Below are 23,854 nucleotides of genomic sequence, written 5' to 3'. Positions count from 1 at the left end.
GGGAGTCAATGCAGTCGGTACAATCTCGGTCGGTAGTAAAGGTTTTAGAGGATAGATTTCTTCAAAGTACCAAAGTCCTACAGCAGTAATTGCAAAAATAACAATTATCGTTATCAAAACACAGCAGTACGTTTTCGGGGCCCAGGCACATTGTTCATTGTCCAAGTTGGTCACCCCCTTATTCACAAGTCCAGTGCGGGGAGCAGCAGTGGAGGTGGCAGGCAATGTAGTTCCTCAATCGACGACCCCAATGTTCGTTGCTGGCGACGCTACGGTCGCGCGATTTCTTAGTCCTTCCCAACCCTAGCCAGCAGAATCCCTTTTGTTCAACAGAAACTTTCTTATACAAAAGAAAACTTCCGATCACTTCTCTTTCTCAAATGCACGGAAAAACTTGTGCCGTAGTTCTATTTTCTTCATTGAAGGTTGTACCTGGTGGTACCCAAGATTATGCTCTTGTACCTGGTGGTACCCAAGATTGTTTGGTCCAAAAATAAGGTGTCGTCACTTCCTGAGGGAAGCGATGTATCGGAGGCGACGGAAGTCGCAGAGCTTGAAACAGTATTTTCCGGAAGTGATTTTTCAAGAGAGTGTGGAGATGAAATGGACTGTTCCCCAAGCTCCACGGGCTCAGAGAAATTCTCCGACGCACTCACAGCGCTGTTTGCTACTCCAAGATCAGAGACTGTAGCATCAGCGAGGGGTTCTGCTTCTTCTGTAACGTGTGGCGTCGGGTGAGGAAGTTTCTTGACATGCGTCGCGTGGATCCAGTCTTTCTACCCAGCCACCAGCACTGCTGTCCGAGTGACCAACTGCACCTGGTAGGGTCCCTTCTAACGAGGAGCGAGACAGGAAGACCTTTCGTAGGCCTTCACTAGGACCCAACTTCCATGCTGTATATCGTGTCCTGGGCCCGTGAACCGTACAGGTAAAGCTGAATGCACCTGGTGATAAATGAAATACAGGTTTTTAGTTAACTGGTTACAGTAGTCTACAAGCAACACATTTTCCACCTCTCTCAGGGCTTTAGATTTTGGGAGACCCCAAATGTTAGCAGGTCTCCCTATCACTACCTCAAATAGAGAAAGCCCAGTCTTAGTTTGAGGTGTGGTACGCATAGCCAATAATACAATAGGTAAGGCATCTGGCCATTTCAGTTTGGTATCGGCACATGTTTTTGCAAGCTTATTCTTTAAGATACCATTATGTCTTTCCACCAACCCAGCACTTTGAGGATGTCTAGCTGAGTGAAATCGTTTCTCAATATGTAAAGCTGTGCATATCTGCAAAATTACTGTTGCAACAAAATGAGGACCATTGTCCGACCAAATTACCCTTGGGAGCCCAAATCGAGGAAAGAATTCTTTTACCATAATCTTTGCAGTGGTCATGGCGGTAGCATCTTTAACGGGGAAAGCCTCGACCCATTTACCGAAGGCACAAATAATTACAAGAACATATTTCAAATTGTTACACCCTTCCATCTCAATAAAATCAAAGTGAATTACCTCGAAGGGAACAGAAGGGGGGCCAAAGCTTCCTCTTGGAGTTACTGTCCCCTTCCCCACATTGTGCTGTAAGCAGATCATGCAATTTTGAACATGGTGTTTTGCAGTCTCCGGAATCTTATTATTCACCCAAACTTGTTCTAACATTTTCGTGATCTGCTGAGCACACACATGTGTAGGACCGTGTGCCATCGTAACCATTGCCAGTACATATGAATCAGGGAGCAACCATTTTCCTTCAGATGTATCCACCCAACATCCATCATCATCTAGTTTCCCCATTCCTTCGGCCCACCTTTTAGATTCTTCTACTGTGGCATCAGTTTGTATATCTCGCACAGACCCAATACCTTCATCCATTATATAAGCATCTTTCATTTCCCTCAATGCATACATGTCCGTGCTAAGGTTTGTGGCCGTTTGCCTGGCTACCAGGTCCGCAAAAGCGTTCCCTTTTCCCACATCATCTATGACCTTACGATGTGCAGCACATTTCATGATCGCTAACTGCCTAGGGAGTGAGAGTGCCGAGAGCAATTGCACTATCAAGGGGCCATGCTGAATCTTGGTCCCATGTGAGGTCAGGAACCCTCTTTCCGACCAGAGCCTCCCAAAGTTGTGAGCCACCCCAAAGGCGTACTGGCTATCAGTATATATATTTACTATGCGCACTTCGGAGAGTTCACAAGCTCGGGTCAATGCTATAATCTCTGCGGCCTGCGCGGAGTTATGCGAAATTCTCTTGGTTTCAACAACTTTACTCAATGTAGTAACTGCATAAGCAGCTGTAGATGTACCATCTGAAAGTTTGAAGCAGGAGCCATCACAAAACAGCTCCCCTTCTGCATTGTCCAAAGGAGTATCTATAATATCTATCCTGCCCTTTGTTTCTTGTTCAGTGGTATACAGGCAATCATGTAATTCTTCGTCACCGCAAACAGTGTTTTGCGGGAAAGGTAAGAGTTCAGCCGGATTAAGAACACAACACCTCTTAATTTGAATGTGAGGGGCAAACAGAATTAATTCATACCATGTTAACCGTGCAGAGGTGAGGTGTTGCGTTTGGGTTTTGTTCAATAGGATATCTACAGAGTGAGGTACCATCAAAATCAAATCATGGCCTATGACCATTCCCTCACTCTGTTTTACAGACGCGGCAGCAGCAGCGACAGCTCGCAAACATCTTGGCAAAGCGCATGCGACAGGATCAAGGGCGGAGGAGTAGTAGCCGCACAGCCTATTCTTCCCTCCGTGTTTCTGTGTTAACACAGCCAAAGCACATCCATCATATTCATGCACAAACAACACAAAGGCCTTGTCATAATTTGGAGTACCCAGAACCGGTGCAGAGCATAACGCGGTTTTGAGAAGCGCAAATGATCGTTGATGTTCCGATTCCCATGGCAGTGGCAGAGAAATGCCATTCTTCGTCAAAGCCAACATCGGTTTTATCACTAGCGAAAAGTTTGGGATCCACAACCTACAGTAAGAAGCCATACCTATTAAGGCTCTGACTTCCTTCTGTGTATTTGGAACAGACATGCCAGAAATGTGTTTTATTCTTTCAGGTGTCAATCTCGTGTCAATCTCCTCCCCTCCTTTGACAGGAGGTACCCTAAATAGGCGACCTCCTGACAACAATATTGAAATTTTTTGAGCAAAACATTATGACCATTTTTGGCTAGATGAACAAGCAACAGTATAGTGCCTTCTTCACAAGCACTTTCAGAGTCTGCAGCCAAAAGCAAATCATCAACATATTGAAGCAGTGTACAAGTAGGCGGCAATTCAAGGGTGTCGAGCTGCTCTTTCAAAGCTCTACTATAAATGCTTGGACTTTCAGTATACCCTTGAGGTGCCCTAGTAAATGTAAATGAGCGTCCCCCCAAGGTGAACGCAAACAAATATCTACTTTCCTTATGTATAGGGATGCTAAAGAAAGCGTTTTTTAAATCCACAACGCTGAAGTGCGTAGCCGTAGCAGGGATCATTGTCAATATCGTCGTCACATCAGACACGATTGGAAATTGTGGGGCGACAACTATGTTAATAGCACGAAGATCAATTATGAACCGGAATGGGATTGCATTGTCGCCTTTCTTATAAACAGGCAAGATCGGACTGTTACACAAACTACCTGTAATCTCCTCGATCACCCCACGATGCACAAAATCGGAGACAATGCATTTCAAAGCACACTCGCCCTCAACCGATATTTTATACTGCGTAATGCGTGGTAGTTTCAATCCATGCTTCAAAACTATTTTAACAGGCTCAATCTGTAGTACCCCGACATCATTGTCGTCAACCGCACATAAACATTCCGGGACAATGCTAAAATCGGGAGGTAAAGGTCGAATCAGAAACTGAGAATCAGGAAGTTGCTGTGGTGAAACCGTCAGCCGTACTCCATCAGAGGAACAATGAATTACTGCATTCAATTTCTATAACAAGTTCAACCCCAGCAAATTCTCTCCACAGTTCGAAGTGAGAAGAAAAGGGCAATGGTCCGTAAAGGGACCCAAAGAAACAGATACCGGTGAAGAAACCGGACAGACAATTGGTATACCAGAAAACCCTACTGAAACATTGGTTTGCCCTGACAGTGGAATGTTTGGAACCCGAGAATGATCAATGGAGCACTTCTGTCCAGTGTCTATCAAAAACTGGTGTTTCCTATTCCCTACTAATAATTCTACGTAGGGGCCTTTCTGATTAACGGGGATAGGTGAAGGTTCCAAACCCTGCTTCGGGTAGTCCTAATGAAATAGAGTATCGTCAGAAGGAAGCTCTTCAGAAAGGTAGGCAGCAGAAGGGTGATCAAATATGTTCCTCGAGTCCACACTCGAGGTCTGATTTTCCCGTGAGAAAGGTTGCTGAGGATCTTGCAAAAACTGACCTCTATCAGGGCCCCCTGCTCCAGGGCGGTCCCTAGGTCGTCTACCCATACTCCCAAACGCACTGTTTGACCTTTGTCGAATGACGGGGCACTGTGCTCGCCAATGACCTTCCTGGCGGCAATAAGCACATTGATTACTATTCACAGAACCAAAAGGAGCATTTCCTTTTGGGAGATACTGACCTCTAGTCTGTGTCGTGCCTCCTCTGGGGTTTATAACAATTTGTTGTAATAATACTTTGGTTTTCAAATCTCCTTTCCTCTTTTCTATTTTGTCCTTCTCATTATTAACACGGTTCTCATAAAACTGAGCCATGTGCAAAACCTCAGATTGAGATTTTGCCTGCCAAGCGCTCTCAGAGGACATAATCTGTGACTGGATGTCGGGGAACAATCCACATACAAATTTGTCCACAAACAACCTTTTCCCAGACTCTGTACCCAAATCCTGCCCACTGAAGTCAGAAAATACCTGCTCAAATCTGTTAAAGAATTCGGTGGCGCCTTCAGTTTTCCCTTGAACACAGGCCGTAAGCTTGTCCCAAATAATTCTTTTCTCTGGAATTATAGTTTTTAGTTTTGCGACAATTCTATCAGGCAAAGTAAGTATTACCTGTGGTGGTTTCTAACCTGCTGGTCTTTCTCCATCAATCCTAATCATATTAGCCCACGTATCTCCCAACCCTGGCACATCGTCTATTGTCCGAACCTGCTTCCATACATGTACGGGTAGGAGTACAGGGAATAGCAAGTCAATATCACTTAAAGTGAACACAGAGGACTGCAAGACGGACTCTATCTCTTTGTAAAACCCTGTCGGGTTTTTTCTGATATCGGGAACTGATTGTCCAATAGTGTTCACTTCCTGTCGTGAAAACGGGACGTGAACGAATTGCGATACATAATGTGCAGGGATATCCACAGCGGGTGCACCAGTCCCAGCGTTGGCGGGAATCTCAACTTTTGGGACAAAGGTCGGAGGAACCTCTCTCATAGGCAACTGAGATATAGGTACCTCCGGCCACTTACTAAGCAACAGAGCCAGGTCGAGCGCTAAGGCAGCCGAAGAAGTGTCGGGCGAAAAAGCCCTTCTACAAATCCCCAACAATTCTATGGGGCAACTAACCTTCTTTCTTACACATTCTACTTGCAGGTACTGTACCATTACCTGAATTACCTTTCTTTGCATTTCTACTGTATACTGACTATACATGTCATACACTTCATCTGGCGGAATCGATGAATCCGAGATCCATCGAATTGCATCTTTGATACAAATTCGTACTTCCTCAGGTGCCGATCTACGACACGGAAGGAACCGTTTCTGTACATACATACTATCGTCTTCGTCATCCTCATCTCGTGACCTTTCAAAGTCCTTCCTGTACTCAAACAATTTTTCAACATGACCATACACTTTCTGCTCTGTGTCCCTCGAAAGTGCCAAAGCATTTAGATCTCTCACCCTTGGTGGAAGATCCGAATTTTGTAATCTACCCCATATCACACATAAATGAATCCCCAAACCTTCGATAAAAACATTTTTCTCAGGAAAACTGTTCAAATTACATAATGTGGAAAAAACATTAACTTGATCACCTTTCTCCATACAGTGCTTATCCCATGCAAACAATTCCTGTTTCTTATCTGCAGAAACAGTATTACGAGTGACGATCTTTGATCCTGCACCTTGATCAACTTCAGTCAATACGGGACCACTCGGGAGTGGAGGTGCAGGTAAATTTAATAAAAGTGCAACTATCGGCGCAGAAGGAAGGGGCGGTGCGATAGGTGGAGGAACAACAACTAGAGGAATAGGAACAATAGATTGTGCAGGGGGAACAGGAATAACAGCAGGAACAACAGTAGGAATGGGCAGAGCGCCCAAGAAAGGAACATACGGAGGTGGCGCAGAGGCACCATGCCTGCGTTCGTTTAACAATTTTTCAATAAATTCTTCAGAAACATGAAAATCTTTAGAGGGGTACATTTTTTGGATTCCAAGTGAAAAAGCACTATCCATATTTTTAACTGATTCCGAATGTTTTTCTTTATCATATAACAACGCTTTTTCGGCATTTGTTTTATGACGGTGTGCATGTTTATTCCTACTTTTAAGCTGCTGTAACGCTTCTTTTTTCCAATTCTGTAAAACATCAAAGGCTGCAGGTCTAGCCTTCTTTTTCAGCAAGACCGATTCTAGGTATTCAATACGGGAGATCTCAAAACTGCCATTGATTGGCCACTGAAATTCGGAGGCATGTCTGGTCTGTCTGTGCCAAATATCATTAAATACTATACTACCAATGCCATACTTACAGTACATAGTACATGCCGGCGACCCCTCCTGTGGTGCCGGGCGGCTAAATTCCAAAGATTGCCGATCACTGCGGAACAGAGCCCTAAAGCAGCTAGACAATTTCCCAGGCATTTCACAAAAAATTGGTGTTACCTGGTCAATAATTGTGTCTGCAGATACAATACGCCAAATTCAAATTGTCAGGGTTAAATTAAGAGCCGGGTCACAACTGCACCTGACCAAACCTAAGGAGGACCGTACGGTTTATCAAAGAACTTACCTAACAAATTTTACCTTGTTTTTGGTGGTTTCAACATATCTGCCCGCCTCAAAAATGGACCCTCGTCAAGATGCCGTATCAGACCACACGACTATCGTCCAAGGATTGGATCGTGCAGCGCTGCCGAGGTATCGCGTCTCATTCGGTCGGGCCCGCAGAATCACACCGTCCGATCCCGGTTCGATAGTCTACGTCAACCTTCAATGATCCGGCATCAATCTTGAGGGTCCCTATTCGGGCGCCAACTGTGAAAACATAAAAATTGATATGAGGCTGGGAAGCCCAAAGGAAACACACCAACACAGGTTACAAAGGACATACAAGTGCTTTATTTAAAAGCTACAACAGTTACCAAAAGTCAATTGACAAACGGATAGCTATTCGGCTCTCAGAGTAACGTAACAAACTTCAACGAGGGTTCAATGCATTAGTAGAGAGACCGTACATTCGGAATACTTGGGAATTTATATCGTTTATCCAGCCCTTGGCCAACCCCCTCGCGGGTTAACCATTCTTGGGACCAGGCCTAGGGTTCCTTGCCAGGTCAATCCTATAATGTATGCATTTTGATCAGTTCCGCTGAACAGTTGTTCATTTACACATAGGTCAGGGATAGGACAAGGTCTCAGTTCGTGACCCCCAAGTGGCCTGCAGGCATATTAATTATTCGTGAGTGCGGAGGTCACAAGGGCCAGAATCTCACTCAGAATGTCATTCGGCCTCCATTGTGATGTTCAGGGTGACTTTCACTTTACAAGAGAACCTAAAATGGCGGCTAAATCCAAGATGGCGACTTACATAACTTTTCGTTAAGGACAAGACCTTGCCGCGGAGTCTATTTACATGATATTTTAGACAACTTGGCGTAGGCCAATACATACTGCGATAGGAGGCATAATATCATTTCAATTCCAACAGAAAGACTGCCCCTACCATAAACTTTAGTGATGCCATTTGACATGATAAACAAGGGAACCTCACAACACAAAAGACACTGATTCCTGACTTCATTCTGATTTCTGCATGGCACCCTGTTCCTGAATTCTCCATCTTTGTACCTGATCAGATTTCTTTGCAAAGCCAAGGCCTCTGCATTGCAGAACTCCTTTTCAGCTAAGCCCAAATTCTGAAGCAATCCCAAAAATACAAGGGAACCGTTTGACCCAGCTGGATTGCTACCACTAAATGCATGACTGCTCCAAACTCGCCATCTCAAAGATATCCGCTCTCCAGTAACCAGTGCAGTCCAGTGCAGTCTCCAGTCTGAGGTGCCAGTTCAGGGGAACAGAAGCACCCAGCTGAACCTGTTCCACCAGATGTGCACTGCTGTCCTTTATTAGACCCGATCCGTGTGATGACCAGAACCCCTGACGGTCCAAAATCTGAAATTAAAGTGTACTGTAAGTATTATATGGAATCGTAGTAAACAATATCATATCTGGCCTTGCCTTGTCCTATCCCAATCTCTCAACCATCCTATCTGTACCTTAAGAACCTATAATACTGTCAGAATCATTATTGTGACCCTGTCTGTGATTCCTAGCGTTAGTGCTGATTTTCTCTTCATTTTTGTTTCACTAGACCATAAACCATTAGTGATTTTGATTAAATAAAGTAATTTCCGTAAAGGAAACGGGGTATCCACCATGTGAAGTGTTACAACGGCTGAGTAACTGTGGAGATTCACGGGTGGCATTCTCTTTTTCTTAACCATTAAATCTAGTTTAAGTAAAATTAACCTGTCATCTTAAAACCGATTTTCTGTTTTTCTCTGCTGTTTTCCTAAAAGCGCCTCTCATTCAGAATTGCATAACTGCCTTCAATTTAATAGCTAGTGACTCCCTTTCAACTCTGACTTATACATAAGACCTGTAGCTACATCCCAACACAAAACCCGCATCCAAAATTGTTTAGTGAGTTTTAGGCGGGAATTCGCATTTTCTCAAAGTTTTACACTTGTGATTTTCAATTTAAAGTATTTGCCAACTTCCATTAAGATTCAAAGTGTTTACTTTTACTTAACCTCTTCCTCCTGTTTGTTAGGATATTTCCAATGTTGCTCCCATAGAGATTTGTATTGATTTAAGGACTTTTGCACACTTTAATTGTTTTGCACAGCCATTTTCGAATGTCATTTTAAAAGTGTAAGATGTCCAAACTGTTTTTCTCTCATGTTTGGGGAGGGAACATTGTATTAAAATCCTGTAAACTGTTCTTTATTCCTGGATACCCGCTGCTTACTCACATCTGTTTAGAATTGCTTATTTGTGGGTTAAGGAATTTTGCAGGGGGAAATCCTAACCTAAGTGCTATATTTTCAAACAAACCAAAAGTGTTCTTGTCTCTGTATTTTATATTCTGTGTTGCTAAAAGTGAATTTAACTGCCTTACATACCTTCTTAACTGTTATTGTCACCACATTGGTGATTGCTGCCCCATATATTAAAAAGCATATGTTTGATTTGAATTTTAAATAAATAAATAAATACATATTACCTTTACCAACTAGCCTGATTCCTGGTCCATTGTGACCTGGGGGTATTTTGAGAAGGGTTGAGTGTTATACCACCCAGAATATTGAACCTATAGACATAATAAAATAAGTATTTCATTTGTGCACTGCATACTAGGCTGAGACCAGGGTGTATTGCCTGATTGAAATCCTTAACACTAGACTGGCATTTTGATGCAGCCACTCTAGCCATTTCAAACTGTGGCATTATATTTTGTACTGGCACATATTCTACTGTATCATAGATGCCCAGTAAACAATGTAATGCCAAAGGAAAAAAGAAATGGCTGGACTAGTTGCACCAAAATTGCCAGTGTAGACACACAATAACACATAAACTTGCTGTTTATACAGCAAGCATACATTTTATTATGTGGCTAGAGTGGCATTTTGATATAGTCAGTCTAGCCATTTCTTACAGTGGCAAGACATTTCTTACTGTCTATCTTTTATAAAGCAAGCATTTCGTAATGTGTATGTGTGATAAAGCAAGCATGATAAGCCGTACGACCTGACTAGACTGGCATTGTGGTGCTTTTTTACTGCCCATCTATGATTAAGCAATCACAATAAGTGTTATTATGCGTCTGGACTATCCTGCATTGGAGCAGCCAAACAAAAGGTGTTCATATTGTTTCATGGCATTTTTACAGCAAAAGCAACAAGATAATGGTCTTATTGGCTAGTACTGGCATGTATTGATTGAGCCAGCTTGGACATTATTATTATTATTATTATTATTATTATTATTATTATTATTATTATTATTATTATTATTATTATTATTATTATATATTTTCTTTATTTTTTATTAGGTGTGGAGCTACTTTTGGGATGCTACAGGGCACTTTACAATCATAGGGAGAAGAACACTGTGATGGAAGAAGAGATAAAGGGGCCATGCAGCTAACAACAGTGGAGTGTGGACAATTGGCAGCAAGGGATCTACAATCAAAAAGAGGAGGAAACAATGAGGAGCGGATTACAGAATCTCATATAGGGTAGGGTGGGGAGTGGAGAGTTTGTGGACCTAGGTTTTCAAGAGGATACATTCTTGAAGAGGAAGGTCTTGCTCTCTTTCCTGAACTGGAGAGGTGATGGGCTGAGTCCTATGTTGATGGGAAGGAGGTTACAAATTCTCGGGGATAAAAAGAGAAGGCCTGTCTTCTGGTTTGTTCTCTTTCTGCACCGACAGAGTTCACGTCCTTACTTCTCGTATCTCACAGGCCTTGAGGGAGGCAGGGTTTCTCAATGTGGTAGTTTTGCATTGCTGCTGTGCTTAAAATCAAGGCCTTTTTTCTTTCTTTTATAGAAGTTGCATCTGGTTTGCAATGTGGTCACTGTGGTACTGGTGAATGTACCTGTCTGCCCCTTTGGTGCATTCCACTGTGTTATCTCCTCCCCTTTGTGTGCATCCTGTGCCTGATTTGCATCCTTGCTCCTCCTACTTCACCCTTGCACCTCCAATGGTGCTCTTCGTCTCTCCCATCTTCTCTAACTGCTACTCTATCTCCTATCATATCCCCTGCACTAAGTCAGGAGGAAGAAGTTCAAAAGGGATATCCTGGGCTCCAGTCCAGGCCTGCACATTGCTGATACCTACAGCAGTGCTTCCTCCAGCCAGACTCTCACTGACATCCTCTTTGTTGTTCCCTCCCCAGAACTATGGACCCCTCACATGGTCTCTGTTCTCTTTTCTTTCTCCTCATCTCCCATTAATGTTGGTACTTGGTGGGAGGCCCTCTTCACCTCCTTCCACTCCTCCAAGACCATCATTAATGTCTATCTGAATGCAACTGTCTTGGTCCGACGACCTTAGCCTAGTCTTTTACTTTTCAATAGGCGTGACCCACATCTTATCAACTTACTTACTTCTCCTGCTACTCAAACTAGCACCTCTCGGGCTCCTGCACCACTGCACCCTTCTGCCACCTCTCTGGCACCCTCCTCCTCCTCTCTTGATACTATGTCACTTCCTTCCTCTGCCGCCTCTCTGGCACCCTCCTCTGGCACCCTCCTCTGGCACCCTCCTCTGGCTTTTATGCTGCCTCCTTCTACCACCTCTGCCCACTCTTGGGGCTTCTACCACTTCCACAGGGCATATCACAAGCCTGTACACCACCACAGAAGTCTGTTAAATGTGGCAGCCTGCTCCATGTTGCTACTATCAACTCTTACTCTGCTGTCCAACACTTCTCTGACATCTGCCACCTACATGAATAACTTGACCTGGATGTCCTCGCTCTCACCGAGACATGGCTCACAGCCAGCTCTGTAGCAGGGTTTGACACTCTCCTCCCAGAGGGCTACAAGACCATATCTGAACCCAGAACAAACCGTCCGGAGGTGGAGTGACTCGGTTCTTTCTGGAGTGATTTTGTCATTTCCATGCAGGCCTAGTAAACCTTTTAATGTCTGGTCTGCAGGTTTTCCATCTGTCCTGGCCTCTCTCTGACTTTGTCCACCATCTAAAGGCCATCTGGCCAGATTGCCCTCTTCCTCTCAGAGTGAATGACCTCTCCTCTTCTCTCCTAGCCTCTACCTCACATCTTCGCTTCCTCTGAGACCTCAACATACACTTGGATGCTTCTAATCACTCCTCAGGGCTCTTCTGCAACCTCTGCAACACTCTTTCTCTTTTCATTCTATCCTATGTTCCAACACAGTCTGCCGGGCATACCTTGGATCTTCTCATCTCCTCAGACATCCCCCTCTCTAACCCTCTCACCACTGACCATGTTCTGTTCTCCCCTCACCTGACACTCTCTGTCCCATAGGCTAAGCCCACCCCAGCACTACCTTCTTGGTCATTCTGCCCATGAAGCGTGTGTCAGTGGATGCCTTTGCCACAAGTGTCTCTGCTGCTTCCACCCCTCTGCTGACTCACACTCTGAAACAGTCCTCTCTGACTTTCATCATTCTATCTCCAACACTCTGGACGTCATTGCTCCTGTCATGAGATTCTGTCTGAAGCCTACCTCCACGAGCAACTCCTGATATGACACCAACCTCGCCACCCTGAAATGCAAGTGTAGGGTGGCTGAAAGGAAGTGGAGGGCATTGGGCGCATGCTCAGGCAAGCTGGTTTACTGCCTGCTCCAAAGGCAATACAGACTCGCTGTCTTGTCCAAGAAGAGAGCCCACATCCAAGCCTGTCTCTCTTTGGCCTCTAACAACAGAGCCAAACTCTTTAAAATCTGCAAGGAGCCGGCCAATCCTTCGGCAGTCTCCACGTCTCCTGTTCCCTTCCAGGCCCTCAGAACGGCTCTGGCTTCTCACTTCACCACTAAAACCCAGGGCATCCTGTCCTCTCTCTCCTGCTCCTCTCCCTTTAACTCTCTCGGCCCCCCTCTTGCCACCTCTCCCCCTCCTCCTCCCTTCTTTGCTTTCTCTCCAACTACACCTGACAATTTTTCTAGACAAGTCAGACCTATGAAAGCCTTGTCCAAACAGGTGCTTCCCTGCTTCTCCAGAACCATCAAGGACCACATTGACACCCTCACTCCAGCCTTGGCATTTTCTCTTTTGCCACCGGAACTTTCCCCTCTCTCCTCAGGCACTCCCTTGTGCACCCCCTCCTTAAAATACCTTCTGCCGGTCCTACCTGTCCTGCAAACTATCACATCATATCTATCACTCCTTTCCTGGGCAAACTCTTGGAAAGGTTGGCCATCTCCCAGCTTACTCTCCACAATGAATATGTTGGTTGTCTCCATGACCATCAGTCTGGGTTGAGAGCAGTCAGAGGCATGGTAACTGCTCTACTGAACAACAGTGAAGATCTGCTCACTAATCTTGATACAAGCCTTCCTTCTGTCCTCGTCCTCCTTGTCCTTTCCTCTGCTTTTGACACAGCAGGAGCAGGTTCAGTTCGTTGAGTTTTGGGGTGATGTGGTCTAATTTGCAGAGTCCTTTGATGAGTCATACTGCTGAATTCTAGACACATCTCAGGGGCAGGGTAGTTGCCAGAAGGATTGCCAAATGGGCCTTTGCCACAACCAGGTTGGAGATGACCAAGGTTTGGCCGGTAGATTTGAAGTTGTTTCCTTGTCTAAAGGGGTTGAGTTGAGAGAAAAATGAGAGAAAGATGGTACCAAGCCGTTTGTGTCTTCCTTTCTATGTGCTGTTTGAAGTTGAGGTGTCTGGCGATGTTGAACCCAGGGGACTTGGTGCAAGTAGCCAGCTGGGGTTTGAAGCCCTCAAGTTTCATAGCAGAGAACCGTGTCTTGATGGACATGTTTTGTATAGTATAATTACTGGCATTATACACAAAGCATGTTCTTTCATGGGAATACTGACATATATTGGGGCAGCCAGCATTGAAATCTATGGGCACAGTCAACTAAAACATGTTTTTCATACTGGCATATACTGTGGGGCAATGCATCATGAAAATACATTGGGAAATGCTCACATTCACCGTTGTTGACTTGCACCTATTGATTTTTTGTAGGGTATGAATTACCCTACAAAACTGATTGCAAACTGTCCTGGCCTTTTATTAAATTTTTCACACATAGCATGCTGTATAATGCACCATTTTAACAATTATTTTAAAAATAGTCTTGAGGGAGAACCTCACCGAACCCCCTTTTGTTGGTACAGCAGTCCCACTGCTGGATGTTTTACCTAGTGATGACATAGCAATTAATTACATTACATAAGAGGTTGATGGGTAATGAGATAAAAAGGGCAGATATTAAATATATCTTCAGTTAATGTTTTACGTATACAACCCAATGAGAGTGGCATTTCAGGATCACAGGGCTAGGCGGGCCATAGCATCAGATGCCTAACACAACTTTCCCTGTATGGAGTGGGTCGCAAGCTGTGTCCGTCCAGATATTTTGACTATGAATCCCAAGATCCCTCACAGTCAATTATTCTGGCTCATGGCAGTTGTAGTTTAGAGCATCCAGTGACCTAAACATTTCGGACCTATACTGTGGGAAATGTATATTCAATGTTCAAATCATCTTTAGACACTTCCACTTAGTGCAAACACATAGCACCAAAATATATTTGATCATACTCCATTTAGTAAAATACAGACTAATATTTGCACATTTTTTCAAAGTTGTCAGATATTGAGAAAGTTGCAAAACAATTGTGTCATCATTCCTGGAATCCTTTCTGACACCAAAAACATGCATTACATCATGTGATGGTGACAACTCACATTTGCTGGTGCCGCAATTTATGCATAGAAAAAATAAGTATAGTGGCCAGACAGGTCAGGAAAACTATAATTAGTTATTAATAATGTTAGCAAGCGAGACTGAATATTAGACTGAATATGTCCACATACACATTTGAGGAAAGATAGCACAGCTGTTTCAAAAAATCAATCGCTCGGTGCAACTGATAAATTCACCACGGCCCATAAAACAGACACCCACGAGTCGCATATATTTTGGAAATATTTTGCACATTCCACCATTTGATACAGAATGTAGGATTCAATCATAAACATCAAACATATTGCATCAAGAAGTACTTCCAAGTACGTCTACTGGTGAACTGGAGCATGAACCACAGCGGCGAACATGTCATTTAAATTGACCACCGATATGCAAACACTCAAGAACCTATGCAAACAAGGCACAACCTACAGTCCAGTCACACATACCACCTGTCACTGAGTCTTCCCTCTACACAAACCCTACAGTGGAGGTCAGAGGATCCCATTCATAAAATGTGCAGACACCGTACACTTCATCCGGTGGTACCTCGTTATAACAACCACACAGATTAAGGTCAGCTGCTGCGCGTCTACATCTGGACAGGTTTTGGAAGGGACACAAGACCCACTCCCAAAGAGTTGCAGTGGTGGAATGGGTCATAGAGAACCTCCATGACCACCACAGAAGTGCCTGCGGCGGCCTCTCCATGAAGGTGAGCGGGTTTGGTCTCCCCCTCCAGTAAGGCCAGGCGGCACAACAGGATTGCCAACCTTATTGCCAGGGGCTCATGTAGAAGTTGCGTGCATGTTGTATTCCAATCCCATGCAGGTTTTGCCAACAGGCACTAATATTAACCAACCACCCAGCCAGACTATACATCATCCATCGGGAGAGTCGGACGTTTTCTTAATCTAATAAAAGCAGCATAAACTATGACCGAACACGGTAAAAGCTATCAACGTGTTCGTGTATGCATTGTTGACATGAGAACTTAAACAGGTTAGCAATGATTTAACACGTTGCATTTTGAGGATTCTGTGCATTTCAAAAAATAATTACTGTATCAGAATGCATCAATAAACAACACGTGCATGATGTTTCTTCGACCATTAGCAACGTTGTACTTTAGGTTATTTATTACGCACCGCACGTATGTTCAGCTGGGGAAGTGTCATACTCCTGCTGCACTAATAAGCGTGCACCACACAAACCTAAATCACTCCATATGCCACCATTTAATGAAGGCACAGACACTCAGAATGAGGCCTAATAATGTTTCCTGTTGAACCGCTGACTTATGCTCCCACAGGCGCCCCCCATCACTGCTATACATACATGTATCATTGCCCTATACTTTTACTACTTACATTATATAAAATCACAAAGAATTCGCCGAGCAGCTTGTAACACATCTCAGAAAGCTTGTGCTGCATTTGCATTGTGAGAAGTAGCGGGGCGCGAGAAGTGTACCTGAACTGTAAACATGGCAACATGGTGGAATTCACCGCGGCCTCCCTGCTTCACTGGAACGGTCATGAAGAACTTGGTCCCATCTTTGGAAAAAACAGGTTCCTCATTCTAAAGAAGAAAAAAGAAAAGGCATCTGCATTCAAATGCTATCAGCTAGTCACAGTTACTCCTACTTCCTGCACTGGATGGAAGAGCAATGAACACAAGTAACAATGAATTCACTTGAGGCATACGCACCATTTCCATGATTACATTTAAAATTAGACACTTTATGTGACTCTGATATTACAGAAAATGATTGAAAATGACTGAGTCTGATTCGAAATACTGTGGCATAACCAGGGACGTCATTTCACCAAAATGCCTGGGGTAGCGGAAGTGACATCACGTGACCCTAGACCTCCTGATGACATCACAGGAAGTGATGTAATTTGACCCCACCCCAGAGTGATATCGCGGGTAGCGATGGAACACAACATTTCACCCATTGACAAAACAGGAAGTGGCATCACATAGCATTGTACACTACGAAAAATATAGTTACAATATCACTATGAGATGTACATTTCATACAAGAATGTATCACCATATGTATCATTAAGATCAGTGTGTATAGGCCCATATTACCAAATTACTGTGTATGCAAGCAGACGTCCATGACCAAATGATAATGATGTGTTATTATATAGCACTTACGATTAAGCGCTTTATATAGAAAAAATATACACCCAATATCACCCAACCTGTGTTGGTACTCATTTATCGACCTCAGAAGGATGAAAGGCTGAGTGAGACGTTTAAGAACAGGCTAAATCAGTGACTCACCCCCTGAAGTGTGCCTGAAATAAATATTTAATGAGCCTAGGAATTACTGTATAGAATTGCAGAAAGACACATTATTTGGTATTCCTATTCTTTCTTATTTAGGGTCAGTGCTGAAAGTGTTAGACTTGTGGTACTCCTTTTCTTATTTTCCTTAATTTTTTTAAGGTGCCTGAACAAGAAAGACAGCCATCCCAGAAGTAAAGAGCATCAGCCTAGGAGCTTGCATTACAAAAAAACTTTTTTTGCGACCTCTGGTGACCCCTAAATGACATCCCTGGGCATAACGTGCATGTTAGGTCATTTAGAGTGGGGCATACGTTTGAATGTACATTGAGGCAAGCTATGTGAATCAGTGAAAACCATGAACGACATTTGTGTGAATACACATGTTCAATGGTATAGAACATATTGCATACATGTTGCACCATTGCAAGTGCAATTTAACTAGGTCAAACATTCCCAAAGTCCCCAAAACGTATACTTGCAATGCATGTTTGCAACAGGGAAAATGTGTAGGGCTATGGCCAATCCTGGCATGGGTCAAAAATGCTTTGAACTAATAAGGGTGTTGCACCAGGTCAACTTTGGCCCTATTGCAAATTGCACCTTCAAGGTTATAAATGGCCTTCCTGTTTGTTACAACAAGTGTTAGCATTGGTGTGGGCGTGGGGAAGGTATTGCAGGCACTGCAGCAATGGCACTAACTAGCCATGTACGAGAGCAGTTGCAAAATGGTGTGAGTACCTGGGCATATGATAGCAGTGCCTGGCAAATGCCCATCTAATGCCTATACACAAAGCAAAACTGTTGGCTCTGCCAAGGCTTGCTTTTTACAGGACTTCATTGAAGAACATGCACACTGCTTTTAATTCAAAGGCCTTAAGGCAGACCTGCTTAAGGCAGTTTTATAAAACCAGAAGCTAGTTTACAGCTCCAATTAAACAACTATCAGAAGACTGCTCTGAAGTAACACATGCAGGCACTTTGAGTACGAAGACTGATACTACTCAAATAGATCCCAGTAGGATGTGTTTTGGGCGGACAGGGCCCAGAGGTGGGTAGGAATGACCGTAGGGATTAGCGTGGACATGGGCAGTCATTGGAAGGGGAAGTAGCCAAACAGCACCTACAAACTTTGTGTCCCTCCTCATATGCCATCTGTTCCTAGTTGCACTTCTATTCAACTGTTTCGGCCTATGGGTGGCGCTTTAGCACCTCCTAATAGTCGAAACCAAAAATGAGAGCAATGCTAATTTTCTATTGTATTTGTCTCGTGACAGAATAACCCCATTCCCAAAATGATTTTACACAATAGGCTTTTGACAAGGAAACCTTTGCTCCTGTATAAATATCATGCCACACTGCACCCGTGCATAGTTACTATAATATGGCCGCTAGTGAAACTGGAAAGAATTAACTTACAAAGTCCGTGCAACCCTGTATTTGTGTCCCCACACCTGTGTACTCTCAGTCATGTGCATAATATGACCTTGAATGAAGTGAACAGTGTTAAGGTGTGATTCAGAGTTTCTTTTTCTAACAAACATGTTGATCATTGGCCCGGCACAGGTGCACACATAAAAGGCATGTAGTATTCCATTGGGTGCATTTTCCGAGCGTAACTGCACAGAATAGGTCTACGGCATCCAAGGGTTGGTTTTTAGATTTTGTAGGGGCTTTTACAACATGTGAATGCCCATGTAATATACAACTTTGTAAATAGTATCAAAAATGCATTTTCCTCCACTGACCAGTCCACCTACTCCTCTAGCTAGAAAGACACATTGACCTGGATGGAAGTAACTTGGATAACATATGAATGTGTATCGATAGTGCACATTCCCATGTTACAGCTAAGCACATGGAATTCATCTTTTCTGACTAATATGTACATTAGGGGTCTCCAGGTCACGATATTTTCCAGTCGAGATGTGGGTGACTAACTTTATTAATATGCCAACTTGTTTTTGGAGCTGTTATATCGATCTTCCATAAACTTTACACCTTATGTAGGTGTGTACCTTGTCTATCTTTTCTGAATTAAAGTTCAGTTTAAATATCCTCATTTCTGAGAATCTGCCAATTTCCTCTTTCCCATTTTTTTTGTTGTTGAAAATATTTGTACTCATATGTGAATTATGTCTTGGAATAAACCGACTTAGTAAGTCAAACATAGGAAAAACGTTAGGTCTGTGGAATCTGAATTGGACTCATAAATTTCAGAGTACATCTTTCGTTTGTGATGATAAGTTGGGTAACTGGACTGTAGTATAAAGAATATCCATAGTTTAACATGCAAGGCTGTCATATCATGGACACAGATCACCAGACAAGGCCAAGCCTGGTGCATGGGTGTAAGGAGCCTTATTCATCAAAAAAACGAAAGGTTTCATGCTGTCAAAGATCTCCGTGTAAGAATCACAAGATGTAGGGGCACTCACCACAATCGTGTTCTGCAAGGTGTCAACCCTACACCAACACGTCTGACTGTGCATTGCTCCCTGCTCTTGCAAGCTGTGACCTCACTGGTCCCTTGGGGCTTCTCTTGGTTCCCAACGTTCTCGAGACATCTTCCTCATTGTTTGCACTTTGATCATGTGTTATAATTGTCACATCTCGTTTTCAACAGTATTCCTTGTAGGGCCAATGGAGGCGAATACATTAATTATTGTGGACCCCTTCCAACATGGCGACCAATGCACCATGCAACGTTCTAGTGTTTACTGATACTACGTGCTGTGACATTGTCGTTCCTCCGACAGCATTGGATGCTAACCCTGGAAGAATAGAAAGGCTTGGGAGCCCGGGGCAACAACATGCCCCTACTTTCCAGCAGGACACTTCATGAGTTTATCTTATCTTCCCTAGAGTATTTCTTTGCTAGCATATCACAACTGTAGTTTTTGTTTCAATCATTTGGTTTCATCTGTTCTCTGTCCTCTGTCATCAATCCAGTTATTCCCTGCTGTCTCCTCTGACGCTCATAACCACCAATCTATAGCGCTCCTTTACCTGTACTGTAGCTCATCTCCTCCGGTATGCACTTATCCCTTTAACACGAAGAAGAGGAACATACACATACACGCACAGCATGAAAAAACATCTTTAACCAGCTACTCTGTCCACTCTGCAGCACGTGACTCCCCTTAGCGGATCACAGCATTAAACAGACTGGATTTACGAAAAGAAAGCATCTTCCTGACACAGCTTTTGAACACAACTTGGAAGATATACACATCAGGGTGAGTCCTACAATGAACAGGCTTTTATTCCCCAGAGGGTTTCCTTTTGACTTTTGTTTTCCTGGGCTTTAAAAAACAGAGAGCTAAGAGTTACAGGGAGATTCCTTGCTGGCTTCCCACGTCTGCTGCAGCTGAAAAGCCCAGTCCTTTCTCTTATTTCTTGTGAAAAGATTACAGATATAACAGATAGCAACGACAGTATTGACAATGGATCAGATGCAACCGTTGGTAGCAGTAGTACATAATCTGACCCTAGAAGTACACATATTTAAATAAGAAAATGTAATGTTACCTCAACAAATAGTATACCCCCCAAGCTCAGGAGAAGTACCCCCTGAACAATTATCAGGAGGTAAATATGATAGCAATCCAAATAAGCTCAAAAGTTCTTGGATGCCTGTACTGTACAATTTACATCTATGGCTGTCTATTTCACAACTGAAAGACACAAAGTAGGTCATTTGTTATCTCATCTCACGGGTGCCGCATTGGCATGGACTACTCCGTTGGTTACCACTAATAATCCTTTTCTTGACTCCTATCAGGCTTTTGTTAACAGCTTAAGAGCCATATTTGGCAGACAAGAAATCACTGTTTCCTCACAGGAACAGCTTATTGATCTCAAACAAGGTTCCATGGATTTATTAACATATATTACCCAGTTTAAACAGATGGCTGCTGACACAGCATGGCCTGATGTCGTATTGATAACCTTATTCAGAAGACCTGAAGTATGACATTTCTCGAGTCCCTTGAGGTGCACATTTAATGATTTCCCTGTCAATGCAATTAGATTATTGGTTACACAAACGTCATTCAGAACGTAAAAAAAGGAAGTATATAGAAACAAACATCTGAACCTCTTTGTACTCCAGTAAAAAGCTCATATCAGGAGGAACGCATGTAATTGGGTGTAGCAAGAGGTCCTTTCTCCTCTGAAGAACAAACTCGAAGCAGGTCATTAGGTTTATGAATGTATTGTGCTTCTAAATCACATTTGGTGTGTGGATGTCCACTGGCTCCAACTAGATGGCAGGTAAACACCAGCTTCAGATCATAGAGGGAATCATGATAAGGGAAGGACGGGTAGGTTGCTATGGACATAATACTATTCCTCAATGTAATCACCCCATGAACCAAAACATGGTTGTAATCAAAGTGGACTTGTCATTTGCTAATATGTAGATACACAAAATACCTGCTTCCGAAGTCTGTGGTGCAGCAGGTCTGTTTATTGATGATCAGAAGCAATGGGATCCCAAGGGTTTCAAAATATGTACACATCCCAGTGGAAGGAGTATATTTCACTCCTCTAATCTCTGGACCTTTTGCGTACAAACGGCACCTCTTCTAATGTTCATTTCCTCACATAAAGAACTGATCACCTTCAACATAATAAAGGCAGCATATTACCCTAGATTTTGGCCCTACCATGGATACAATGTCTAAACCCCCTTATTAACTGGAAGGCAGGCTTTCTCTTTCTTGTTTCAGAACATTGTGTATCTCATTGTTTAACTGTGGGATCAGTAAGCATTCATCCTCCCACCTCTTTTCTACTTGTATAGACAATATGCAAACAATCCCTGAACTTCTCTCAGATCAACTTGCACCTTTTGGTCGAATGTGCATCTATTCGGAAAAGGAAAAAGTAGACAAAGGAATATCTGCAGACCAATCTTAAGAATGGTACTAAGAGTAAACTTCCCCAGCTGGAGGTTCTTTATGATTTATCCCAAGAAAGAATACTGATGAACTCTGTCCTTTCATTGATTTTCAAAGACTCAATCAAATCACGATACCCGAGAGAGACCACATGCCTCTAATACCAGACATCCTAGAAGCTGTTAAAGAAGCATACATCTACACCAAACTCGATCTCATGGGTGAATTTCATCTCATACGTAGAAGAACAGGAGACAAATGGAAGACACTGTTTTGAACAACTTTTGGTCACTATGAATATAGAGTGATTTCTTTTCGTCTTTTGAATGCAGCAGCACATTTTCATTGATTCATGTGTCATTTATTCACTGATCTACTTCTACATTCAGTGATTGTATATCTGTTTATATCTTGGCTTTCTCCCAAAATCAGATAGAGCATGCTGTTCCCGTCCAGTCAGTCTTACAATGGTTAAGAGAGAACCATATCTATTGTAAACTAGAGAATTGCGAATTTAACAGATCCAAGGTGACATATTAGGGTTATGTTTTATCATCCAAGTGTACAGCCATTAATCCTAACAAAGTGTCAGCCCTCTCAGAGTGGCCTTCTCCTGAATTGATGAAAGAGCTACAAAGATTATGATATTTCGCACATTTGTATAGAAAGGTTATTTCTGATTTCTCACATACTATCCTGCCCTTGACAGCATTGCTAAAATAGGGAGTAAGATACATATGCACATCAGCATATCATAAAGCCTTCTGTGAACTAAAGACTGCTTTCCCTACTGCTCCGATATGGCAAACCCTAAACAAGGAAAAGAGATTAATTGTTAAATCCAATGCATCGTACAGTGATTTAGGGGCGGTAATCAAACAACCTACAGAAACAGGAGAATAATGCCCTGTTGTGTATCTCTCAAAGACTTTATCCCATTCTGAAATAAATTATACAGTCCTGGAAAAAGAACTGTTAGCTATTAAAATAACCTTTCAAGAATTATGACATCTCCTTGTAGGCTTTGAATATCCTGTGCAGGTCAGAACAGATAATCAGAATATGAGAACTCTTCAGTATGCTGAAACACAGTACAGCCATCAGGTCTGTTGGGCCGAATTATTTTCCCTGTATGACGTCACCTTCACCATTACTCCTGGAAAGACTAATTTATTGGCTGATGCTCTCTCAAGGAAGACAGGCATCTCTTTTACTCATTTACAACTAGAAAGACTCTTTCCGAAAGCACAATTTTAAATACCACAACTGATTTCCTTCAAGTCATAAAAATTAAAAATCTCAAACACATGAAAGACTATGTAAAGACATTGCAGAAATGTATGCCGTTTTTCAGGAAAACAGTAACTTTTTTGATGATCATTTAGTCTTGATTCCAATCCTGTCATTACAAAAAGAAGTCCTACATGTGCATCATGATTCCGTAATTGACGGTCATAGAAGCATTGTCAACACCTTGGATCTCATCCAAAGAGATTTTTGGTGGTCAGAGATGGTTAAAGATGTACAGGATTATCTCTCATCTTGTGTTATCTGTTTACAAGCCAAAATCCCTAGAAAACCACCATTAGGTCATCGTGATACACCCCAACTGTCAACCAAACAATGGCAAATAATATCTACCAATTTCATTGTAGATTTACCACCATCTCAGGGCTTTACCACCATAATTGTAACAACGAATATTTTGTACTAAAATGGCACATTTGCATGTCTTAACCCGCATCCCAACAGTGGCTTAATTGGCTAGAATATTTGTGAGTACCATTTTCTCTCAACATGGATTACCAAATACTATTTTATCGGACCACAGCCACAATTTACTTCCAAAAACTGGCACCTGGTCTGTTCCAGTTTAAAGGTCAAGAGAGCTTTGAGTTCTGGTTTCCATCCACAGACCAATGGCCAGACAGAAAGGTTGAATCAGATGTTGGAAGGATATTTACGCTGCTT

General features: G+C 42.8%; 1 protein-coding gene across 2 annotated transcripts in view; it reads right to left on the bottom strand.

Annotated features, from left to right (window-relative positions):
• The window catches only part of DPP10 (dipeptidyl peptidase like 10), a 1,813,461-nt gene that overhangs the window by 304,253 nt on the left and 1,485,354 nt on the right, over positions 1–23,854 (bottom strand). For both annotated transcript variants that reach the window (XM_069616586.1, XM_069616587.1), the window contains one exon: positions 16,152–16,259. In XM_069616586.1, the coding sequence (XP_069472687.1) occupies positions 16,152–16,259 (108 nt within the window). The remainder of the gene's footprint in view (positions 1–16,151; positions 16,260–23,854) is intronic.

This window comes from Ambystoma mexicanum, chromosome 9 (assembly GCF_040938575.1).
Source record: "Ambystoma mexicanum isolate Mex_15411 chromosome 9, UKY_AmexF1_1, whole genome shotgun sequence".
In the NCBI taxonomy this organism is placed as follows: domain Eukaryota; kingdom Metazoa; phylum Chordata; class Amphibia; order Caudata; family Ambystomatidae; genus Ambystoma; species Ambystoma mexicanum.
This window is presented reverse-complemented; position numbering and strand designations above follow the sequence as displayed.